We start from the raw sequence: 25,513 nt of genomic DNA on the forward strand, positions 1-25,513 counted from the left end.
GTCTTAACCTATATCAAAAAGTGTAGTCAAGGAGAGATCCAACCTCCTGCTTAGAGCCTTAAAAGCACTTTTAGGCCTGGCCGGTTGGCTCAGTGGTAGAGAGTCGGCCTGGTGTGCAGGAGTCCCGGGTTCGATTCCCAGCCAGGGCACAGAGGAGAGGCATCCCCTCTCCTTCCTCTCTATCTCTCTCTTCCCTTCCCGCAGCCAAGGCTCCATTGAAGCAAAGTTGGCCCAGGCGCTGAGGATGGCTCTGTGGCCTCTGCCTCAGGCGCTAGAGTGGCTCTGGTTGCAACAGAGCGACGCCCCAGATGGGCAGAGCATTGCCCCCTGGTAGGCATGCCGGTGGATCCCGTCAGGCGCATGCGGGAGTCTGTTTGACTGCCTTCCCATTTCCAACTTCAGAAAAATACAAAAAAAAACACCCCAAAACACTTTTAGGTGCCTAGGCTAAGACAAATGATTAAAAATGTAGACACAGTGGTAAAGCGTCGGCCTGGCGTACAGAAGTCCCGGGTTCGATTCCCGGTCAGGGCACATAGGAGAAGCGCCCATCTGCTTCTCCACCCCTCCCCCTTTCCTTCCTCTCTGTCTCTCTCTTCCCCTCCCACAGCGAGGCTCCATTGGAGCAAAGATGGCCTGGGCGCTGGGGATGGCTCCTTGGCCTCTGCCCCAGGCGCTGGAGTGGCTCTGGTCGCAACAGAGCAATGCCCCAGAGGGGCAGAGCATCGCCCCCTGGTGGGCAGAGCGTCGCCCCCTGGTGGGTGTGCCGGGTGGATCCCGGTCGGGCACACGCAGGAGTCTGTCTGTCTCTCCCCGTTTCCAGCTTCAGAAAAATACAAAAAAAAAAAAAAAATGTAGACAAAGATAATAGGCAACCATGTCCACTGTAGCACTATTTATAATAGTAAAATATAAAAAATGAGGAAAAAGAGGAAATAAATGAAGAGGAAAAGAAGAAAAACAAGCTAAATAAATGGCACTAGGAGAATAATTTTTAAATACCCCAGAACAATATTCACCAATTAAAAGGTGTATGAGTTTCTAACAATATGGGGAACTGCTTACTAAGATTATTATAACTACAGGTTACAAAATTTTGGCCCTGGCCAATTGGCTCAGCAGTAGAGTGTCGGACCAGCATGTGGAAGTCCTGGGTTCAATTCTTGGTCAGGGCACTCAGAAGAAACAATCACCTGCTTCTCCATTCTTCAATCTCTCTCTTCCCCTCCCTCAGCCATGGCTCAAATGGTTCTAGTGAAACTGGCCCTGGGTGCTGAGGAAGGCTCCATGACTTCACTCAGGCACTAAAGTAGCTCAGTTGCCAAGCAACAGAGCAGTGCGCAGACACTATCCTGTCTGATCACTATGTCCCATCTTTCAACTGGTTCTGAACTCAAAATATTATTCATTGACCTCTGGAAAACCCAATAACAGATGTTTTACAGAACAGAATATGAGAGCCTCATGAGGGCCTGACCTGTGGCGGCGCAGTAGACAGAGCGTTGACCTGGAATGCTGAGGCTGCCAGTTCAAAACCGGGGCTTGACCGGTCAAGGCACATATGGGAGTTGATGCTTCCTGCTCTCCCCCCCCTTCTCTCTCTCTCTCTCTCTCTCTTTCCCCTCTCTAAAATGAATATATAAAATCTTTATAAAAAATTACAAACAAGACCCTCTGAGGGTACCTACTATTTTACAGTTAGAGATATTTCACACAAAAAATTTGACAAGCACAGCTATATATTTAATCTTTGCCTACACATAACAGAAAAAGAAAAAAAATCCTATTCATAATCTGATTGTCACAGATAACTAACTTTGGGAAATCACTCACAAAAATAACTGGCTATCTGACAAACAGAGCTTCAGTGAAGATGGGACAGAAGAAACTTCCACATAGAAAAGTAGAATTTCACTTCTAATACCTTCAGAAAGTTAGGACGCTGTTTATTATCATGGAAAGAGTGTGGGCTTAACACCAGACATATACAGGTTTGAATTCCAGTGACCTTAGGCAAGTAACACAGCTGGTCCTACATTTCCTCACCTGTAAATGGGGATAAGAACGTCTATATTGCAAATTTACAAGGAAAAAGAGAGATAACATACTTCAATCCATACACACTTGAACATGATAAATACTCAACAAGTATTTGTTTTCTCCCACTCCAACAAGTCAATTCCTCTGCAGGCAAAGGACTCGTTTTCTTTTTTCTTTTTTAGCAAGAAAGAGACAGACAGACAGGAAGGAAGAGAGACAAGCATCAACTCATAGTTGCGGCACCTTAGTTGTTCACTGATTGCTTTCTCATATGTGCCTTGACCGGGGGGCTCCAGTTTAGCCAGTGACCCCCTGCTCAAGCCAGCGACCAGGGGGTCATGTCTATGATCTCACACTCAAGCCAGTGACCTCAGCATTTTGGGCCAATGCTCTATTCACTACGCCACCGCCTGGTCAGGCAGGACTCATGTCTAAATCAATTTTCTAGATGTCTTATTTTCTTAGCCTGAAATTTTCAAGTCAGAATGATGGAACCTAAAAAGCCCTGAGACTTCCACTTCTCCTTCTTTGTTCTTTTCCACAGGGCAAGGAACAACTATTCTCATAGCTGAGCAAAGAAGGAGGCCCACAGCCTCGAAAGCAACAGAGGCAGCCCCCTCCCAGCTCTAGCCCTCGCCTCTTGATATGGCAGCTGCAGGTGGGCCAGGTCAGGAGCCAGGGTGACAGCCTGGGCAGGAGCCAGCTGGCCCTGGAACAGCAACAGGCAGCGGCAGCAGCACGTTATAGATGGGGACAGGAGTGTTAGTTGAGCTGACTGATGTCCATTCCTCTATGGATGGTGTTTGGTGAGGGCACTGAGGGGGAGGGGAACGGCTGTGAGGTAGGGGCATCTGGTATATCTCAGTCGGCAACAAAGCAGCTGCAAATATAAGGAGTAATCACTGCCAGGCAGCAAGTTCTCCCTGGTGACAGCACTGCAGCCCTGGACACATCAGTGGCCTCACGAGTCGTGTTAAGAGAACAGTGCTCTAGGCAGGTCCTGCTTGTTGGCAAAGATGAGAAGGGTAGCTCCTGCCAGACGCCCCTCCACCAACAGGCTCTGGAGTTCCTGCTGGCAGCCCTGCATGTGCTGATGGTCGATGCTGCCTACCCCCCAGCTGAGGTTTAAAGTGCTCTCAAAGTAGCTCCACCAATTGGAGCGTAGGGACTCCTGGCCAGCCACACCCTAGATGTTCAGCTTGATTCCCTGGTGCTCCAGGGTCTTGATGTTGAAGCCCACCATTGGAGAGATGGTGTCAGCTTCTTCCCCACTAAACTTCTTGAGGATGACAACCTCATTGTCCAGGCTGAGCATAAGCAGTTGCAGATCCTGCTTTTTGCTTCATTTTTTTCCTTCACTTCAAATAATTTTTGTAGGCCCTGGCCGGTTGGCTCAGTAGTAGAGCATCAGACCAGTGTGCAGAAGTCCCAGGTTCGATTCCCAGTCAAGGCACACAGGAGAAGCAACCATCTGCTACTCCACCCTTCCCCCTTCTCTCTTTCACTCTCTATCTCTCCCCCTCCTGCAGCCATGGCTCAAATGGTTCGACCAAGTTGGCCCTGGCCTTGCTTCAGGCACTAAAATAGCTTGGTTCCTGAACAACAGAGCAATGGCCCCAGATGAGCAGAGCATCACCCAGTAGGTAGCTTGCCAGGTGGATCCTGGTCAGGGTGCATGTGGGAGTCTGTCTGCTTCCCTGGTTCTCACTTAATAAAAATAATAATAACTATTATTATTATTGTATAATAATAATTGTTATTGTATTTTTTCCAGTAGGTATTGTCAAGAACTATGAAGGGTCTGAGATATTGCCTACTTGCAAGTTAACCAATTAACCTGCCATAGTTTCATGAATGTTGGCAGAAGACATAAGACTCCTGAGTCAGAGACAAAGACATCAGCAGTCACAGTAATAGCAGTAGACAGATTATCAGCCCCAATCACATGAGGAAACACAAGGGCAGGGGATGCCTGCACATGTGGTGGGTTGTAGTACAGATAAGGAATCTTTAGGGTAGGGAAGCCAAATCTTTTTTTTTTTTTTTTTTTTTTTTACAGAGAGAGGGATAGACAGGGACAGACAGACAGGAACGGAGAGATGAGAGGCATCGATCATTAGTTTTTCGTTGCGCATTGCGACACCTTAATTGTTCATTGATTGCTCTCCCATACGTGCCTTGACCGCGGGCCTTCAGCAGACCGAGAAACCCCTTGCTGGAGCCAGCGACGTTGGGCTCAAGCTGGTGAGCTTTTGCTCAAACCAGATGAGCCCGCGTTCAAGCTGGCGACCTCGGGGTCTCGAACCTGGGTCTTCTGCATCCCAGTCCGACGCTCTATCCACTGTGCCATCGCCTGGTCAGGCGGAAGCCAAATCTTTTAATGGACAGCAAGTCTGCCTGACCTCTAAGTCAAGAAGATATTATTATTTCAGACAGTAAATAAACATGACTTTTGCTCAGGAGAAATATACCATTTCTATCTTCCAAAACTATTTGCTATATAAATATTTTTGAAAAAAACAGTACAGAACAAAGGGCATTTGGTACCACTAATTACAAGACTTGCAGAAACATGAGATGCCCATGAAGAATTGCTCCCAACAAGAATTACAATACATGCATATTCCAGTGAAAAGTCTGTTATTATCCAACTCTGTCTTCCAGCCACCAGTTCCCCTCTTCAGAGACAAGAACTTCCCTCAACTTCTTATGTATCTCTTCAGAGATATTCTATGTGCCTACAAGCACACACACTCTTATTTTTTTAAACAAATGGTTGTAATTACACACTGTTCAACACCTTGCTTTTTTATTATAGTTTTCTTAAGGATGATTTCATTTCAACACATAGGGATCTAACTCACTCTTAACATCTGCACAGTAATCCCTTGAATAGCAATATTATCGTGTATTTAACAAGAACACCTACTAACAGACATTTGTTTCCAAGCTTTTATTACTACAAATAATACTACTGCAACAAACCAAGTTGTACATATCTTTGTGTATTTTCTTTTTTTTTTTTTTTTTTTTGCATTTTTCTGAAGCTGGAAACAGGGAGAGACAGTCAGACAGACTCCCGCATGCGCCCGACTGGGATCCACCTGGCACGCCCACCAGGGGGCAACGCTCTGCCCACCAGGGGGGATGCTCTGCCCATCCTGGGCGTCGCCATGTTGCGACCAGAGCCACTCTAGCGCCTGAGGCAGAGACCACAGAGCCATCCCCAGCGCCCGGGCCATCTTTGCTCCAATGGAGCCTTGGCTGTGGGAGGGGAAGAGAGAGACAGAGAGGAAGGAGCGGCAGAGGGGTGGAGAAGCAAATGGGCGCTTCTCCTGTGTGCCCTGGCCAGGAATCGAACCCGGGTCCTCCGCACGCTAGGCCGACGCTCTACCGCTGAGCCAACCAGCCAGGGCAATGTATTTTCTAAAAGTACAACTGCTAAGTAAAACGTATATGCTTTTTTTTTTTTTTGTATTTTTCTGAAGATAGAAACGGGGAGGCAGTCAGACAGACTCCCGCATGCGCCCAACCGGGATACACCCAGCATGTCCACCAGGGGGTGATGCTCTGCCCATCTGGGGCATTGCTCTGTTGCAACCAGAGCCATTCTAGCGCCTGAGGCAGAGGCCATAGAGCCATCCTCAGCGCCCGGGCCAACTTTGCTCCAATGGAGCCTTGGCTGCGGGAGGGGAAGAGAGAGACAGAGAGGAAGGAGAGGGAGAGAAGTAGAGAAACAGATGGGTGCTTCTGTGTGCCCTGGCCGGGAATCGAACCCGGGACTCCTGCACACCAGGCCGATGCTCTACCACTGAGCCAACCGGCCAGGGCCTGCATTTTTAGTTTTCATAGATGTTGCCCACCTGCCCTCCAAATAGGCTGTACAATTTAACTCCCACGCTTCAATGTAAAGAAAAGGACCAGTTTCCTCAAACTAGCCAATGACAGCAGGGTTTACCAACAAAAATAGCTTTTACCTCTAGCCAGGACTTTCAGACATTACTAGTAGACTTTTTAGTACACCTTATGTTCAAAGTTAAGTTTCTAGAGTTAAGTGTGAGATAGCGTTAGGCTGAGGAATGAGCACCCAAAAGGGATAGTGGATCTAATTCTGACTTTCCCACTGACTAATGCCATGAGTGACCTTGGCTAAATCACCTAATCTGGGACGCAATTTTCTCATGTATCAAATGACCCTTTCAAGCTACAATGATGGTACATCACTCATCACTCAAAATTCTAAACGCTTTTCTCAATAAGAAAATTATTTCAGCCTGACCAGGTGGTGGCGCAGTGAATAGAGTGTCGGACTGGGATGTGGAAGGACCCAGGTTCGAGACCCCAAGGTTGCCAGCTTGAGCGCGGGCTCATCTGGCTTGAGCCAAAAAAAGCTCACCAGCTTGGACCCAAGGTCGCTGGCTCGAGCAAGGGGTTACTCGGTCTACTGAAGGCCCTTGGTCAAGGCACATATGAGAAAGCAGTCAATGAACAACTAAGGAGTCCCAACGAAAAACTGATGATTGATGCTTCTCAACTCTCTCCGTTCCTGTCTGTCTGTCCCTATCTCTCTCTCTCTCTCTCTCTCTGACTCTCTCTCTGTCCCTGTAAAAAAAATAATAAATAAAAATTAAAAAAAAATTATTTCAAAAATGTTTGTAAATAAGAGCAACGCATTTATAATTTTTTAGAATAGAACATTTTTTTTTCTAGTACATCTTGTTCCCACAGTACTATTTATTCACCCTCCATATACTTCCAGAAGTTCATTGTAGCCATTTCAATAAGACCAAGGCACCAGAAACCAGGCTAACAGCAGGATACTAAAAATCCCACTGCCACCTCTCAATCTGAATATCTATGCTTTCATTCTATTTTGTTCGTACTTCTCTCTCGCTATACACCACACTTAGTTCCATAATATACTCAGAGGAACATTTATTTTTTCTCTGTAATAGCTGTGAAAGAAAAACAGCAAAATGCAGTTCATATTGTCAAGATAGCAATGGGAGCCTCTGGGAAGCTAAACTAACGCATCCCCCTTCATGTGAAACTAAACTCTGAACTGGGCTACACCAAACAGCTTCATCCTGATACAGTTCTTAGTACAAGGTCTGTATCACTGAACTCTCTATTAAAAAAATTAATTTTTCACCTAGCAATAGATATAAGCAATCAATCGTGTATAGCAGGGGTCCCCAAACTTTTTACACAAGGAGCCAGTTCACTGTCCCTCAGATCGTTGGAGGGCTGCCACATACAGTGCTCTTCTCACTGACCACCAGTGAAAGAGGTGCCCCTTCTAGAAGTGTGGCGGGGGGCGGATAAATGGCCTCAGGGGCCGCATGCGGCCCGCGGGCCATAGTTTGGGGATGGCTGGTGTATAGCATAAGTCCACTTGCCAGCATCAATCATAGTTCTGTCAAAACAACTTGGGTATAATCTCTTTGGAAGCCCCCTTTTTCTATTTTTACAAACTCTGTCCCTTTTTCCCCCTCAGAACACAGCTGGAGTTTCTATTCCAACCTGTCTCCAGGATTGCAATTCCTAAAAATGACCCCCATATAAAGGGGGTTTTTTTGTTTCGTATTATTCTGAAGTGAGAAGGGGGTGGGGGGAGGCAGGCAGACAGACTCCCCCATGCATGGGACCAGGATCCACCCGGCATGACCACCAGGGGGAGATGCTCTGCCCATCTGGGGAGTTGCTCCACTGCAATCTGAGCTATTCTTGCGCCTGAGGCGGAGGCCATGGAGCCATCCTCATTGCCCGGGCCAACTTGGCTCCCATGGAGCCTTGGCTGCGGGAGGGGAAGAGAGAGAGAGAGAGAAAGGAGAGGGGGAAGAGTGGAGAAGCAGATGGGTGCTTCTCCTGTGTGCCCTGGCCAGGAATCAAACCCAGGACTTCCAGGACTTCCGCACACCGGGCCAATGCTCTACTGCTGAGCCAACAGGCCCGGGCCCATATAAAGCTTTTGTTTGCCTTGCAGCTCTTGATCAAAACTGACTGACATTACATAGATCAGAGAAACGGGATCCAGAGTGATTGCTTCCTTCTCCCGTGCCTAAGTAAGGCACCTACAAACTCACTGCATTCTATTGCCTGGGTTGTTGTGGTTAAGTCCTTCTGGACTTGAACCTCCCACTTTGGCTGAGGTTCTGGCTCTACTTGGTATGGCCCTGTTGCCAGCATACTGACTATAAGACTTAAAAAACTTCTGTCTAGTATATTTTTGAAAAATGAGAAGTTGACTTTCTAAAGGAACAGTTGCTAAACAGCCACCTTCTGTAATTCCATCCAGGTGATTTGTGTACAGAAATTAGGGGACCTCAGCCTAGAACTTTCTATCTCACTGGACCACAATTGCCCAGGATGATTTACAATTAAACTGGCCAACCTGGGGCTCCTTTGAAATCCCCAAGCTCATCTATCTGCAGTCAAATGAGAAAAGCCTATAAAACTAGGCAACCTGAATAGGAAGCATATTTTAATTGGCATTTTGAAGCCTCCAAACATAAATGATTCAAAAATTGCTTCCTTCCAAGACACAAATTCTAAATTAACCAAAGCAAAGTGAATTGTCTCAGAGGCTTACTAAACTTAAGGAAACTTCTAAATGTCTCATTAACTGTACCTTCTGCTCCTCTGCAGCTTGCCTGTCCTCCCCCTCTTTCCCCTCTGCCGGATGAATTATACATATTTTCATAACAATGAATCTGAGGCTCTATTCAATCCCCATTCTCTTACTGCCCAATTTAAAGTTAAACCATCTGAGTGGTCTAGCCCAGGATGACAACCCCTTATTTCTTACACCCCCTTGGACTAAAACTGAGCTCTGTCCTTTTACTAAAGATTTCCCTAATCCCAAAGAGGAGCCCATTGGGTTTGCTAGAGAATTTCTACTCAATAATCAAACATGAGCCAAGGTTCTCTGACCACAATTAGCTGATCCATAGGCTCACTGAGAAAGATGTCCTAATTATCAATTGCCCTTTTTTCTTTTCATCCTTAGATGTCTTGATCCTATGACAGGAAACCAATATGGACCCACTGGATACTATAGCCAACAATTAGGTATGGTGGCCAAAGGTCTCCGACTCAATATGATAGTTATGGTGGCCACTGCCAATTTATTTCAACATGCAGAAAAGATAATAGGTTCTCCATTAACTCTTTTTGTGCCTCATGGAATCTATCTGCTAACAGACTACTGTCCTACAAAATTCTTTTATTGTTTTCATCTAATGTGATTTATTGCTCACTGTACTACTCTGAACCCTGCAACTCTCCTGCCTCAGACGAAATCCCTCACACCTGCCTGACATTAATAGACTGACTACTAACTCACTGATTTGATTCACAGGAAATCACTTTTGAAAATGCTGAACTAGTTTGGTTTACTGATAGTTCATACCTAACGGATGAAATAGGCCACTGTCAAGCAGGCTATACAATCATCTCTAAATAAAGCCACAGAAGCCAGTCCAGTGCCTCAGGCAACTTCTGCTCTATGCATTAATTTGAGCTTGCAGTTGGGCCAAAGACAGCTAACATTTACCCTGACAACAGGAATGTCTTTGGCAAATCTGCCCAAGGACAACCCTGGCAAGCTTATTCATACCTATACGGGGCATCTTCCCTTGCCTTTGGGACCCTTTAAGGTCTGACAAATGGACTTGACTCAGTCGCCCCCTTCTCAAGGATAGATACAAAGTGTTAGGAATGATCTGTATACTTTCTCACTAGGATGAAGCATTCCTGGGCAAGCAGCGCTACAGCCTCAGCAGTCATTAAATACATACCGTATTTCCCCAGGTATAAGACGCTCCCATGTATAAGATGCACCTTAATTTTGGGGACTGAAATTTGAAAAAAAAAAGTATTACATAAAGTTATTGAATTCAAGTTGTATCATAAAATTCATACAACTCCTCATCACTGTCAAAACTCCCATCCATTAGCTTGTCCTCATCCGTATCTGATGACGAATCACTGTCTTCAACAATGAGCACAAAAACAAGCGTGAAAAAGCAGGAAATGTAAGGAAAAAAAAAAACTACAACCACTGTATAAGACGCACCCAGTTTTTAGACCCCAAGTTTTTCCAAAAATGGTGCGTCCAAAAACGGTGGGGAAATACGGTACTCCTAGAGAAGAGCTTTCCAACCCGGGGAATCCCTACAGAGCTCCACTTCACAGGACAAACTACACAATCTGTAAGACATGGCTGACAACATCTCCATTGTGGTCATCATCCCTAGTCCTCTGGTTTTACAGAATCCACTCACCAGGTAATCAAAACTCAATTGGCAAAACCTGAAGTCTTAATCGGCCTTGGCCTAAGGCTCTTCCTGGGTATGCAACCTAAAATCCACTCCCTCGGCCCAAAACAACTGTGTCCTTTTGAAATTACTACCGGAGGACCCATGAGATTAAATCATGGAATGTATGAACCTACAATGCTGAAAAGACGACCTGATTTATTGTAAAGGAACGACAGCCCAATGTCTAGAGATGTTACAATGAATAAAACCAACTGATTCCCGGCCAGGGTACACAGGAGAAGCGCCCATTTGCTTCTCCACCCCTCCGCCGCGCTTTCCTCTCTGTCTCTCTCTTCCCCTCCCGCAGCCAAGGCTCCATTGGAGCAAAGATGGCCCGGGCGCTGGGGATGGCTCTGTGGCCTCTGCCCCAGGCGCTAGAGTGGCTCTGGTTGCAACATGGCGACGCCCAGGATGGGCAGATTATCGCCCCCTGGTGGGCAGAGCGTCGCCCCTGGTGGGCGTGCCGGGTGGATCCCGGTCGGGCGCATGCGGGAGTCTGTCTGACGGTCTCTCCCCATTTCCAGCTTCAGAAAAAATGAAATAAATAAATAAATAAATAAATAAATAAATAAATAAATAAAACCAACTGCGAACACCTCTATAAAGGAACTTTTGATCTGAAAAATATGTGACTTAGCTCTGCTTCCAAAAAGCCTCTTTATTACTCAAATGTGCCCAAAAACACTCTTACTGTACACTCAGGAGGTCACTTTCCCCTCTGTGCTGGACGTGACATACCAGAAGTAAGCCTTCCAGTGATAAACCATCCTCAGAGCCCTGGCCCAATGTGCTCGAACCAACTGAGCCATGGCTGCAAGAAGGGAAGAGAGAGAGAACTGAGGGGGACAAGGGGAAAAGCAGATGGGCGCTCCTCCTGTGTGCCCTGACTGGGAATCGAACCTGGGCCATCCACACGCCAGGTTGATGCTCTACCACCGAGCCAACCAGCTAGGGCCAGTCTTTATAAACTCTTGTTTCTTCCTCTCTCCCTCAGAACACAGTTGGATTTCTCCCCAAATTGCAGATCGCATTCTCATTTCATTCCATTCCCTTCCCTTCCTTCCTCCTTCCATTTCTGTGTCTATCTCTTTGCTACGTCCTTTTTCTTTCCCCATTTTCCTTCTTGTTCCTTCTCATCTTCTCTCCCTTCTAGCCCTCTGAATGGGTTTCCAGCTGCCGCCAGTAGCAACCAGACTTCAGTTTATGCCCTCCAGGGACCTTCTAGGAAACCTCAAGAATAGCAATGGAACTAAATGCAAAGGCAGTCAAACTCAGGTGCAGGGAGACACCAAGTAGGAAATCATACTTGGTTACACATAATAAACCAAAAAGAAAATCCTGGCCCTGGTTGGTTGCTCAGTGGTGGTGTGCTCAGTCACACCCTCTACTAGACACCCCCCACCCCCTGGAATATGGACGTCCTGGGTTCAATTCCCTGACAGGGCACACAGGAGAAGTGGCCACCTGCTTCTCTCCTTCTCCCCCTTCTCTCCCTCTTCCCCTCCCACAGCTAGTGGCTCAGTAGGTTCGAGCATGGCCCCCGGTGCTAAGGATAGCTCAATTGAGGCGCATCAGCCTCAGGCACTAAAAATAGCCGGTAAAGCAAATATATAAGGAAATTAAAAATTTAGATACTACCACCTGACCTGTGGTGGCGCAGTGGATGGAGCATTGACCTGGAATGCTGAGGTCACCAGTTCAAAAGCCGGGGCTTCCCTGGTTAAGGCACAGACAAGAAGCAGCTGCTAATGCTTCCTTCTCCTCCACCCATTTCTCTCTCTCTCCTCTGTTTTTTATTTAATCAATAAATAAAATCTTAAAAAAGAAGAAAATGGCCCTGGCCGGTTGGCTCAGCGGTAGAGCATTGGCCTGGGCGTGCAGGAATCCCGGGTTCGATTCCTGGCCAGGGCACACAGGAGAAGCGCCCATCTGCTTCTCCACCCCTCCCCCTCTCCTTCCTCTCTGTCTCTCTCTTCCCCTCCTGCAGCCGAGGCTCCATTGGAGCAAAGATGGCCCGGGCGCTGGGGATGGCTCTGTGGCCTCTGCCTCAGGCGCTAGAATGGCTCTGGATGCAACAGAGCGACGCCCCAGAGGGGCAAAACATCGTCCCCTGGTGGGCATGCCGGGTGGATCCCGGTCGGGCGCAAGCGGGAGTCTGTCTGACTGACTCCTCGTTTCCAGCTTTGAAAAAATAAAAAATAAAAAAAAGAAGAAAATGCCTGACAAGCCGATGAGGCACTGGTTCCATGAATAGAGCATCAGCCTGGGACACAGAGGACCCAGGTTCAAAATCCTGAGGTCACCGGCTTGAGCACAGGGTCACTGGCTTGAGCCCAAAAGTTGCTGGCTGGCTTGAACCTAAAGTCACTTGCTGTCTTGAGTAAAGAGTCACACCCTCTACTAGACACCCCCCACCCCCTGTCAAGGCACACATGAGAAAACAATCAATGAACAATTAAGGAGCCATAACTACGAGTTGATGCTTCTCATCTCTCTCTCTTCCTGTCTGTCTGTCCCTCTCCCTCCCTCTCTCTAAAGAAAATAAAAATAAAAAATTAGAGACTACCATAATACACCAAATCTTGTTCCTCACGGCTTGGTATACTATAAATCTCAATAGATTTTTGGAACAATGTTTTCTAGTTTTCATTTACATGTCTACAAGTAGTGTTCTCTTTTTGCTAGCATCTATTGCAGATTCCAGATAAGAAAAACAAAAACTAGGGTACAGAAATATGCACTCAACTCACCTTTAATTTCTACAGAGAAAAAAGCATACATTTATGACTTTTTCTTCAAATCATCCTCAAAAAAAAAGTGGTAAAAACTAGAAGACAGTAAACATTAGGTTATATTTAGGCAGATCTCCTTTCCCCATTTGTAAGTCGGTACTTTTTCTTATAACAGTATTTAGAATGGAAGACACATTCTAAATCCACTTACTGAAACACATAACTGTTTGCTAATGAGGAAAAGACCTGCCTGTTGTTAACGGTGGTTAGCCAGCCTAGAGCTCAAATAAGAAAAGCAGACCCATCATATATACCCAAGTTGGCGTTTCAGTTCCTCCTCTGGGTAGTTAGTTGCCCTCTGTCTACTCTGATAAACAAGTGGCAGGCAGATTTGCAGATCTGTAACTTTTCCTGAAAGCTGACATGTAGAATACAAAAATAATGAAAACACGCACATTTTATAAACTTGGAACATTTACAATGAAAAAGGAAGAACCCAGAATTAAGAAATTTACTTTCCTCTTAAATGGTGAGCAAAGACCATATCATATGAGTATCAATTTCCCTGGAAAAAAGAAAATTTAAGGCTAATCTAATAAATTTTCTCAGCTTTGGTTTTTTTAAAAAAGATCATCATGATAAATTGTGCAAATGCAGCTGAGGTATTCCCCTTTCTGATTCATTTTCATGTTCTCCCAAAATAAGCCTTGTTGTCCCTAGTTTCCATTGCTAGGCTTTACACATCAATATGATCCCACGGGCTCAGAGGGCTTCACACATGATAGAGGCTCAAAAATGCTTGCTACATGAATTAGAACACTAGTAAATGATGGAACCGCCATGGCCTAAATGAAGTATTAATAATTATTCTTTCCTTTAGAGAGCTTGTCTACTTTTAATACCTCCATGTAAATATCTACCTAGGAATAAAAGTTCTTCTATTTACTAGCTATGTAACTTTGGCCAACTCATTTTGACTTCCATTTTCTTTAACTGTAAAATGTGGATAACCATACCCTAAAGAACTGTGATGAAGTTTAAATATAACAGAAGTGAAAACATTCTAGATACTATAAAGGCAATTATCCACATTTCTAATGCTCTATATGTCTAAGGTATGGATGGATACAACACTTAACCATTCTGGCAACTTAAGCTCAATGTATCTAAAACCAAATGCATCATTTGACTCCCAAAATCTTCTTCTCCAGCCGACTTTCCAAAGTTTCGAGTCTGGATCAGTATGGCCAATTTCCTTATCTCACTACTACCATCCACCCAGTCAATCACCAAGGTCTACCAATCTTCTAATGCAGTGGTCCCAAAGCTCGCCAGCTTGAGTCCAAAAGGTGCTGGTATGAAAAGTCCAAGGGCGCTGGCTTAAACAAGGGGACACTGGCATAGCCTGGTGGCCCATTCAAGACACATATGAGGAGTTTAATGTACTACTAAAGTTAAAGCAACAACAAGTTAATGCTTCCCACTTTTTCTCTCCCTTCCTATCTCTCTCGCTCTAAAAAAAAAAAAAAAGACAGACAATAACAAGTGTTGTTGAGAATGTGAAGAAATTAAAACCTTAGCCTGATCAGTGGAGGCACAGTGGATAGAGTGTTGACCTGGGAAGCTGAGGTCCCAGGTTCGAAACCTGAGGTTGCCGGCTTGAGCACAGGCTCTCCAGCTTAAGCTCAAGGGTCGCCAGCTTGAGCGTGTGATCATCAACATGATCCCAAGGTCTCTGGCTTGAGCAAGGGGTCACTGGCTCAGCTGGAGCCCTCCAGTCAAGGCATATATTAGAAGCAATCAATGAACAACTAAAGTACCACAACTATGAGTTGATATTTCTCTCCCTTCCTCTCTCTCTTGCTCGCTCCCTTTCTCTCTTTAGCTAAAAACAAACCACCAAAAAACCCTCATACACTGCTGGTAAGAATGTAAAAACGATGCAGCTACTTTGTAAAACGGGCTGTCAGTTCCTCAAAAAGTTAAGTGTAGAGTTAAACAATTCCACTCTGACATACAGTAAGTCCTCCTTAATGTCATCCATAGGTATTGTGACTCTAAGCAAAATGATGACGAAACCAATTTATCATAGGCTGTTTTAAACAAGAGTTAAATTCCTACAGCATCTTATCGACATGACAAATGGTATTATTCAAGGACTTCCTATATTCCTAAGAGAAATGAAAACATATTCCCACACAAAACTTGAACACAAATGTTCACAGCGCTTCATAATAGCCATAAGATGGCAACATCCCTAATGTCCATCAATTGATGAATGGTTAAGTAAAATGTGCTATATTCCTATAATGGAATATTATTCAGCCATAAAAAGGAATAAAATAATGATTCATGCTACATTTATGAAATTTGAAAACATTATGCTGATTAAGTTTCTAAGTCTGCAAGGTCAAACCACAGAATCTTTACTAAATTTCAACCACTCCATGAGATTACTTGAAAGTTCCATTTTAAAAATGGGACAGTAGTAGTGCCTGACCTGTGGTGGTGCAGAATATAGAGCATAGACCTAGAACACTGAGATCGCCAGCTCGAAGCCTGGGCTTGCCTGGTAAAGGCACATATGAGAAACAATCAATGAACAACTAAAGTGAAGCAACTATGAGTTGATGTTTCTCTCTCACCCCCCTCTAAAAATCAATCAATAAAATATATTTTTTTTAAATGGGAGGCAAATTACAGGTAAGCAGCTGGATATATGGCTCTCAAGTTCCAAAAAAAGAGCTAAAGCCATGGAAGAGAATGAAATAAGAAATAAAACATGCAGCATAAGAAGAGAAGACGATGGCCTGACCAGGTGGTAGCGAGGTGGATAGAGCGTCAGACTGGGATGAGGAGGACCCAAGTTCAAAACCCTGAGGTCGCTGGCTTGAGCATGGGCTCATAAGCTTAAGCACGGGCTCACCAGCTTGAGCGCAGGGTCACTGGCTTGAGCAAGGGGTCACTTGCTCTGCTGTAGCACCCCAGTCAAGGCACATATGAGAAAGCAATCAATGAACAGTCAACAAACAACTAAGATGCTGCAAGGAAGAATTGATGCTACTCATCTCTCTCCCTTCCTGTCTGTCTGTCCCTATCTGTCCCTCTTTCTGACTCTCTCTGTCTCTAAAAAAAAAAGAAGAGAAGAGGATGCAGTATCTATCATACCAACCTTCAAAGGAAAAGAGACAAGCAAAGAACTGAGAAAGGAACAGTCAGACGAATAGAGGAGAAATCAAGAGAAAGCAATATCAAAAAAGTCAAGAAAAGGCCCTCAGCTGGTAGTTCAGTTGGTTAGAGCAGTGGTCCCCAACCTTTTTTGGGCCAGGGACCGGTTTAATGTCAGAAAATATTTTCACGGACCGGCCTCTAGGGTGGGACGGATAAATGTATCACGTGACTGAGATAAGCATCAAGAGTGAGTCTTAGACATATGTAACAGAGGGAATCTGGTCATTTTTAAAAAATAAAACATTGTTCAGACTTAAATATAAATAAAACAAAAATAATGTAAGTTATTTATTCTTTCTCTGCGGACCGGTACCAAATGACCCGCAGCCCGGGGTTGGGGACCACTGGGTTAGAGAATCATCCCAATATACCAAAGTTACAGGTTTGATCCCTGGTCAGGGCACATATGAGAATCAACCAATGAGTGCATACATAGGTGGAACAACAAATTGATGTTTCTCTCTCTGTCTCTCTCTCTCTCGAATCAATATTTTAAAAAAAAATTAAGTCAAGAAAAAAATTATAACAGATATACTTAGAGAAATCAATTGGAATAAGAATCTAAAAACATCCCTTGTTCTTCATGCATATCCTTTGTGAGGACAGAGCCAACTGTGATGGGGTAAGCAACAAATGACGGTCAAAGAAACAGAGGCGGCAGTGAGTACAAACTGCTTTTTAAGAGGAAAGAATTAGGCTGAGTTTTTATTATTATTGTTGTTTTTAAAAGTCTAGAGACTTTGCCTGACTAGGCGGTGGCACAGTGGATAGAGCATTAGACTGGGATGCAGAGGACCCAGGTTCGAGACCCGGAGGTTGTCAGCTTGAGCACGGGCTCATCTGGTTTGAGCAAAGCTCACCAGCTTGGACCCAAGGTCGCTGGCTCAAGCAGGGGTTACTTGGTCGGCTGAAGGCCTGCGGTCAAGGCACATACGAGAAAGCAATCAATGAACAACTAAGGTGTTGCAACGAAAAACTAATGATTGATGCTTCTCATCTCTCTCTGTTCCTATCTGTCTGTCCCTGTCTATTTCTCTCTCTGACTCTCTCTCTGTCTCTGTAAAAAAAATAAAAATTAAAAAAAGTCTAGAGATTTAGATCCTGAGGTGAAGAACCCAGGGAAGACAATGGAGAAAACTGTTTCTCCTAAAGGACAAAGGGATAAATTAGTCCAGGGGTCGGGAACCTTTTTGGCTGAGAGAGCCATGAACGCCGCATATTTTAAAATGTAATTCCATGAGAGCCATACAATGACCCGTGTACATTAAGCATTATCCAATAAAAATTTGGTGTTGTCCGGAGGACTGCTGTGATTGGCTCCAGCCACCCGCAACCATGAACATGAGCGGTAGGAAATGAATGGATTGTAATACATGAGAATGTTTTATATTTTTAACGTTATTATTTTTTTTATTAAAGATTTGTCTGCTGGCCAGATGCAGCCATCAAAAGAGCCACATCTGGCTCGTGAGCCGTAGGTTCCAGACCCCTGAGTTAGACTGAGTGCTAGGATGAAGGATAGCCTTAGACAAGCCTCAAGAAAATAAAAATATATGTCAGTATGTAAATATAGTAATACCTTATTTATCTATACTATATCTTTGGGGAAGAGTTACACATAACTAAATTTTCCAGACAGTTTTAAAATTTTAGCTATCTTAAACAGAATGTACTTTACTGGACGACTTACTGTCATTGTGACCATGATTACTGTACTAGGAAGTAATATACCTGAGCCTGCATGTTAATTTTCCAAATTTTCTTTGACTGTCCTACATTGTCAGTTGCCATTTTCTCTGCACATTTCCCATGATAACCATTTTCATTTATGCTTCCAACTGATACTAGTTTGAAAATTATGTAACCATCAACTAATACCCTAAGCAAATGGATATTAAAGTTCTGAATGAAAGTAAAGTGCATGGCTTTATAACAACTCTCCCCAGTGCTTCTAAGAAACTTGTTTCCCTCTTCCTTCCATTCAGTTGAGACTAGGTTTCAAAAAGAGTTAAGGATGTCAGAAAATTGACCTCTGGCTACAAGGAATATTTATTTTGCTTTCTTAAGTCATATCAAAATTATCCATGCCAAGAAATTGATGATTGATGGTTAGTCTTAAACCACAAACAAAAAAATGTTAACATGCTAATCCAAAAAGTGGGCCTAGACACCTCTCAGTAAAAATACTTGCCTGTCTTAAATCATTTACCAATAAAAGTTCTAACCTACACTTTTTTCTATATATGTTAATTTGGTCATGCACCTCTGAATATTATCCATGAAAAATGTATACCCTTCACAAAATCTTGACTTTAATGTCTCTTGAGTTTCACACAAATTTGACAACTACAACCAACACAAGAGCTAAAAAGGACTAAAGTCGGACAAAATTGAAGAATTCATTACCTCTGCCTTTAATTCCAATACCATGGAATATCCTAATTTCATTCATTCTTAAGATTCTGGAAGGGTATATCCCCCTATATCTCATATATCAAAGAACAAAAACAAAACTATTGTTGCTTCTCCAGGATTCTCTTCCCATTCTTTAAGCTTTTCATTTAGATTAATAAAAATTAACAAATGCAGAATTTCTCATCAAGACCGAGATCTTGTAAGTGGCCTGATCAACTCAAAGTGAAACCCTCCAGGCTCACTGGTTTAGTATCAGAGGCAGTTAGCTTCTGTACCTCTGCCTTTGTATTAAAATTATTTATGTGCATCTCCCCTTTTAAGTCACAAACACCAGGAGAGCAAGAATCTTTCTGATTCAATCATTTCATTCACTCACTCGACAAACACGTTTTGATGCACCTAGTATTTGCTAGCTTCTGAAGAAAGCTGAGTTAAACAGCCCAAGCCCTTACAGTTAAGCAGAGGTGGCAGGCTTGTAAACAAATTGCAACACAAACAGGAACAAAAATTAGTACAGAATTAAATCAGAGGAAGGGGAAACTCGAGGGTTGGAGAAGTTCAATGATACATTTATGTATTCTCCAATTGGCCGCCTCAATAAATACCTGTTGAGCAGATGAATGAATGAATTAAATCTTGCTAATGAAAGATGTAATCACGGATCCAAATGAAGTTAGTTGCTCCTGGAAGTCAGTAGATAAACTTTACCTTCCAATAGCTGCAGGAACGCGACTCCAGCATACCCACCTCCACCCCCACCTCCGGAAATCACCTTGGAGAAAGGGCCTTACCTGTACTGCCAGCCTTTTGCACTGCCTCCGCGGCTGCTACTGCTGCTGCTGCTGCTGCTGCTGATCCCACCCCCACAGCTGCTGTTGCTGCTGTTCTTGTTCGGGGTCACCGCTGTGGCCAGGCCCTCCAGCTTGCCTTCGCTCTCGGAGACTTTCACAGTTGACCCTGGTTCACCCCCTTGCATCTTAACTCCAAAGTCCATCTGCCTTTCTTGGGCGGAGAGAGCAGCTCTGTCGTTTTGTGGGTAATTTTTAAGATCGGATCTAAAGGTGAGCCCACGCGCTAAGTCAGACGGTGGCTGGAGTGGGTACCATCAAAAAATCCAGGGAAGGAATACAAGCATTCCCACTGAAGGAAAACTTTTAAGAGGGCAGGGCTAGAGAGAAGGACAGCGACCCTTTAAACATGTATCTCCTACCAACAAAGCAAGGGAGAAAAATCACGCTGACAGGATTTGGTGGTATAGTCGAAGGAGAAGCAGAAGCAACGCGAGGAGGTCGCGGACACCTGCCAAAAGGGCTGGGCGAAGGACGAGGAGCCGGGGACGGGGACCAGCGGCCTGACCTCTGAGCTCAGAGGCTGACCCGCCGCGCTCCCTCTTCTCCAGCGGGGTCTTACGGGGGGTGGGGGTGGGTACGGTCCAGCCCGCTCGGCGGTTCCCGCCGCAGCCCCCAAAACTGAGCTGGGGGCGCCCGCGCGCTGCCCAGGAGGGTCCGGGAAGGAGGCCGCCGGGGGCGGAACGCCGGCTCCCAGGGCCGCCTCCCCTTCGGCCAGATGCCAGCCGCTCGAGGCGACTTCCTGCAACACACCCGGTCCTGGGCCCTCAACTGGGTTCGTAGAGGCGAGCCAGTCCCTCGCTTGCCCTCCGCTCCCCAACGTGAGAATCACAGCCACTGCCGCCGCCCCACCCACAGCCCTACGGTGGGTCACCCACCCCCTTGCCTGCTCCCCGCCTTCCCTTCCGGAGTAGCGTGAGCTCACTTCCCTAGAGCAGAAGCTCTTGCGCCATCTTGGAGAAGGGCAGGCGGCCCTGAAGGGGGTGGAGCCTCCGGGTGGGTAGCGGCACTGAGGGGGCTGATGGGGGAAAAAGAGCACAAGACTGAGGGTGCGGCGGAAGGAGGGAGAAGGAAGTGGGACAGCCCCGGAGGGAGAAACAAAGGAGTGGTTGGAGATAGAGCCTTTGTGGACTGTGACTTCCGGCCTTCCTAACAGGTTCTATCCTTCTATTCGAGGTTCCATTTCAGGCATTTTAGGAAGAAAACTTAGTAAAATAATGCCATTTCTACCAGAAATTGCAAAAATATTCTACCTCATTTTAGTAATTTTGCAACAAATACATGGCATTGAAATAAGGCAAATAAGTGTTACAAATGAAAAAGAAATATTCACTGCTGTGAATATTGGGAGCTCTCAGAACAAAAGTTACTGTACGCTTTCTGACCCCAAACAAATTTTTCACCTTATTTATTTACTTATTTTTCAGGCACCTGGAACAAGGATCACCATTCATGACAGAAACCCTTTTTCACCCTCTAAATCAGGGATCCAGAACCTATGGCTTGCGAGCCAGATGTGGCTCTTTTTTTTTTTTTTTTCTCCCATTTTTCGTAAGCTGGAAACGGGGAGGCAGTCAGACAGACTCCCGCATGCGCCCGACCGGGATCCACCCGGCACGCCCACCAGGGGCGATGCTCTGCCCACCAGCGGGCGATGCTCTGCCCACCAGCAGGCGATGTTCTGCCCCTCTGGGGCGTCGCTCTGTTGCATCCAGAGCCATTCTAGCGCCTGAGGCAGAGGCCACAGAGCCATCCCCAGCGCGCCCCGGGGCCATCTTTGCTCCAATGGAGCCTCCCCTGAGGGAGGGGAAGAGAAAGACAGAGAGGAAGGAGAGGGGGAGGGGTGGAGAAGCAGATGAGTGCTTCTCCTGTGTGCCCTGGCAGAGAATCGAACCCGGGACTCCTGCACGCCAGGCCGACGCTCTACCGCTGAGCCAACCGGCCAGGGCCAGATGTGGCTCTTTTGATGGCTGCATCTGGCCAGCAGACAAAACTTTAATAAAAAAATGTTAAAAATATAAAACATTCTCCTACTGCTCATGTTCATGGTTGCACGTGGCTGGAGCCAATCACAGCTGTCCTCTGGGACAACACCAAATTTTTATTGGATAATGCATAATGTATACTGATCGGGTCGTTGTATGGCTGTCACAGAATTATATTTAAAAATATGTGGTGTTCATGGCTCTCTCACCCAAAAAGGTTCCCAACCCCTGCTCTAGATACTGGTTTTTGCCTCTATCAAGTAACAGTGGTTGACTAGGTGATTTTTTAAAATTGATTTTAGAGAAAGAGCAAGGAGCAAGGGAGAAGAGAGAGAGAGGGAGACATCAACTTGTTGCTCCACATATTTCCCCATGTATAAGACACACCTTAATTTTGGGGCCCACAATTTGGGGAAAAAATGTATCATATAAAGTTATTGAACTCAAGTTTTATTCATCATAAAATTTATACAACTCATCACTGTCAAAGCTCCCATCCATTAGCTTGTCCTCATCTGTGTCTGACGAGGAATCACTGTCTTCAACAATGAGCTCAAAAACAAGCGCGGAAAGAGTGGAAAATGTAAGTAAAAAAAAAAATACAACCACTGTATAAAACGCACCCAGTTTTTAGACCCCAAATTTTTTGAAAAATGGTGCATCTTATACGTGGGGAATAATGGTATTCATGCATTCATATATGTGCCCTGACGTGGAATCAAATCCTCAGCCTTGGCTACTGAGATGACTCTCTCACCAACTTAGTAGGCCAGCCAGGGCGCCAACCTATATTTTAAAAATACTCTAGTCTTTTCAACAAATGGTGCTGAGACAACTGGATATACATATACAAAAGAGTGAAATTGGACTTCTACCCCACATCATATACAAAAATTAACTCAAAACGGATCAAAGACATGAATGTAAGAGCCAAAACTATAAGAAAAACGTAGGAGTAAATCTCCATGACCTGGAGTTAGGCAAAGCCTTCTTAGATAGGAGACCAAAGTATAACTGACAAAAGAAAAAAACAGATAAATTGGGCTTCGTTGAAATTAAAAACTTTTGTGCTCTAAATAATACCATACGGAAAGTGCAAAAACAACTCATAAAAATGAGAAAGTCTGACCTGTGGTGGCGCAGTGGATAAAGCGTGGACCTGGAAATGCTGAGGTCGCCGGTTCGAAACCCTGGGCTTGCCTGGTCAAGGCACATATGGGAGTTGATGCTTCCAGCTCCTCCCCCCTTCTCTCTCTCTGTCTCTCCTCTCTCTCTCTCTCTCTCTCTCTCTCTGTCTCTCCCTCTCCTCTCTAAAAATGAATAAATAAAAAATAAAATAAAAATAAAAATGAGAAAAAAAACCTGACCAGGTAGTGACAGTGGATAGAACATTGGACTGGAACGCAGAGGACCCAGGTTCAAAACCCCAATATCTCTGGCTTGAGTGTGGGTTCGCCAGCTTGAGCTTGAGTGTGGGATCATAGACATAACCCCAAGGTCGCTAGCTTGAACCCAAAGTCACTGGCTTGAGCAAGGGGTCACTCGTTCTGCTGTAGCCTTACAGTCAAGGCACAGATGTGAAAGCAATCAATGAACAACTAAGGTGCCACAATGAAGAATTGATGCTCCTCATCTCTCTCCCTTCCTGTCTGTCTGTCCCTATCTGTCCCTCTCTCTGTATCTGTCACAAAAAGAAAAAAAAATGGAAAAAATATTTACAAACCATATATCTGATAAGGAACATATCTAGACTATGTAAAGAGCTCTGAAAACTCATGAATAAATGTCTATTAGCCAATGTCACCCAATAAATTCAATTTAAAAAGAAAATAAGTAAGCCAATTTAAAAAATAAGTAAAGGAGCTACAAAGATATTTCTCCAAAGAAGATATACAAAAGGTAAATAAATCATGAAGATTATCAACATTGGCCTTGGCCCCGTAGCTCAGTTGGTTAGCGTGTCATTCTAATACACCAGTTTGCGAGTTTGATCCTCTCAAGGCATATACAAGAATCAACCAATGAATGCGTAAATAAGCGGAAGAACAAATTGATGTTTCTCTCTCTCATCCCCTCCCTTCCTCTCTCTCTTAAATCCATTAATAAGTAAAAATTTTTTAAAAGAGAGATTCTCAACATCATTAGTCATCAAAGAAATAACAGATTAAAACCACAATGAGATAGCATTTTATACACACTAGGATGACTGTAAGCCAAAAGATAGTCCATAATCAATGTGTTGTTTTTTTTACAATAATCAATATTGATGAGGGATGTGGAGAAATTGGAACCGTCATACACTGCTGGTAGAAATGCAAATGTGGTATATCTGTACAATGAAATATTATTTGGTCATAAAAAGAAATGAAAAGTGAAAGAAGCAAAACACAAAAAGCTATGTATTGTGTGATTCTATCTCTATGAGAAGTCCAGAATAGGCAATTCTATAGAGGCAGAAAATAGATTCCTGGCTGCCAGGGGCTTGAAGGAAGAAGGAATGGAGAGTGAATTCTAAATGAATATGGGATTTTCTTTTTTATTTTTTTATTTTTTGTACTTTTCTGAAGCCGGAAACGGGGAGAGACAGTCAGACAGACTCCTGCATGCGCCCGACCGGGATCCACCCCGCACGCCCACCAGGGGCGACGCTCTGCCCACCAGGGGGCGATGCTCTGCCCCTCCGGGGCGTCACTCTGCCGCGACCAGAGCCACTCTAGCGCCTGGGGCAGAGGCCAAGGAGCCATCCCCAGCACCCGGGCCATCTTTGCTCCAATGGAGCCTCGGCTGCGGGAGGGGAAGAGAGAGACAGAGAGGAAGGAGGGGTGGGGGTGGAGAAGCAAATGGGCACTTCTCCTATGTGCCCTGGCCGGGAATCAAACCCGGGTCCCCCGCACGCCAGGCCGACGCTCTACCGCTGAGCCAACCGGCCAGGGCCGAATATGGGATTTTCTGAGAGGTAATGAAAGTGTTTTAAAATTAGATAGTAGTGCCTGACCAGGCAGTGGCGCAGTGGATAGAGCGCTGGACTGGGATGTGGAGGACCTGGGTTCGAGACCCCGAGGTCGCCAGCGTTGCCAGCTTGAGTGCAGGCTCATCTGATTTGAGCAAAGCTCACCAACTTGGACTCAAGGTCGCTGGCTCAAGCAGGGGGTTACTTGGTCTGCTGTAGCCCCACAGTCAAGGCACATATGAAAAAGCAATCAATGAACAACTAAGGTGTCGCATCGAAAAACTGATGATTGATGCTTCTCATCTCTCTCTGTTCCTGTCTGTCTGTCCCTATCTGTCCCTCTCTCTGACTCACTCTCTGTCTCTGTAAAAAAAAACAAAAAACTAGACAGTAGTGATAGTTGCACAATCATGTGAATATGAATATACTAAAATTCACTTAATTGTATACTTTAAATTGTAAGTGTATGGTAGGTGAATAACACAAAAATAATGCTATTATTAAAAAAAATAAATTCTTGCCTGACCTGTGGTGGCTCAGTGGATAAAGCTGAGACCTGGAACACTGAGGTCACTGGTTTGAAACCCTGGGCTTGTCCAGTCAAGGCACATATGGGAATTGATGCTTCCTGCTCCTCCCCCCTTTTCTCTCTCTCAATAAATAAATTTTAAAAAATTAATAAATAAATTCTCTAGCTGCCAGATAGAGAATTGATTTTAGCGAGACAAAAAGAGGATGCAGGGAGACTAGTTAGGAGACTATTACAGGAAATGAGGAGAGAAGCGATAACGCCTTGGACTAAGCCGGTATTGGCATTCGAGATAGAAGTAAATGATACAAACTGTGTGGAGGTGGTAGGGTTGGGTAGCTACAGTGCTGCAAATAGATTGGATTTGCCATAGTGCAATAATGTTCCTACAGACCTCTCCACTTCCCCTCTGTTCTACATATGTCCCAGATCATGACTAAATCAACATGCTCCTTTGAAACT

General features: G+C 44.8%; 1 protein-coding gene and 1 pseudogene across 3 annotated transcripts in view; both read right to left on the bottom strand.

Annotated features, from left to right (window-relative positions):
* The window catches only part of OSBPL11 (oxysterol binding protein like 11), a 105,525-nt gene extending 85,055 nt beyond the window's left edge, over positions 1–20,470 (bottom strand). The window contains exons 1-2 of one of the 3 annotated variants that reach the window (XM_066240654.1): positions 19,531–19,672; positions 9,840–9,896 (exon numbers count right to left, since the gene is read on the bottom strand). Coding sequence is in view for 1 of the 3 variants with exons in the window: in XM_066240653.1 (XP_066096750.1) it covers positions 19,531–19,733 (203 nt within the window). In the remaining 2 variants the exon portion in view is untranslated. Of the gene's footprint in view, positions 1–9,839; positions 9,897–13,111; positions 13,127–19,530 lie in introns of those variants that run through there. The other 2 variants (XM_066240655.1, XM_066240653.1) reach the window with 2 other exon arrangements.
* LOC136312166 (ADP-ribosylation factor-like protein 2 pseudogene) lies at positions 2,831–9,991 on the bottom strand (annotated as a pseudogene).
* Positions 20,471–25,513: the final 5,043 nt, after the last annotated feature.

This window comes from Saccopteryx bilineata, chromosome 8 (assembly GCF_036850765.1).
Source record: "Saccopteryx bilineata isolate mSacBil1 chromosome 8, mSacBil1_pri_phased_curated, whole genome shotgun sequence".
NCBI classification, from domain to species: Eukaryota; Metazoa; Chordata; class Mammalia; order Chiroptera; family Emballonuridae; genus Saccopteryx; species Saccopteryx bilineata.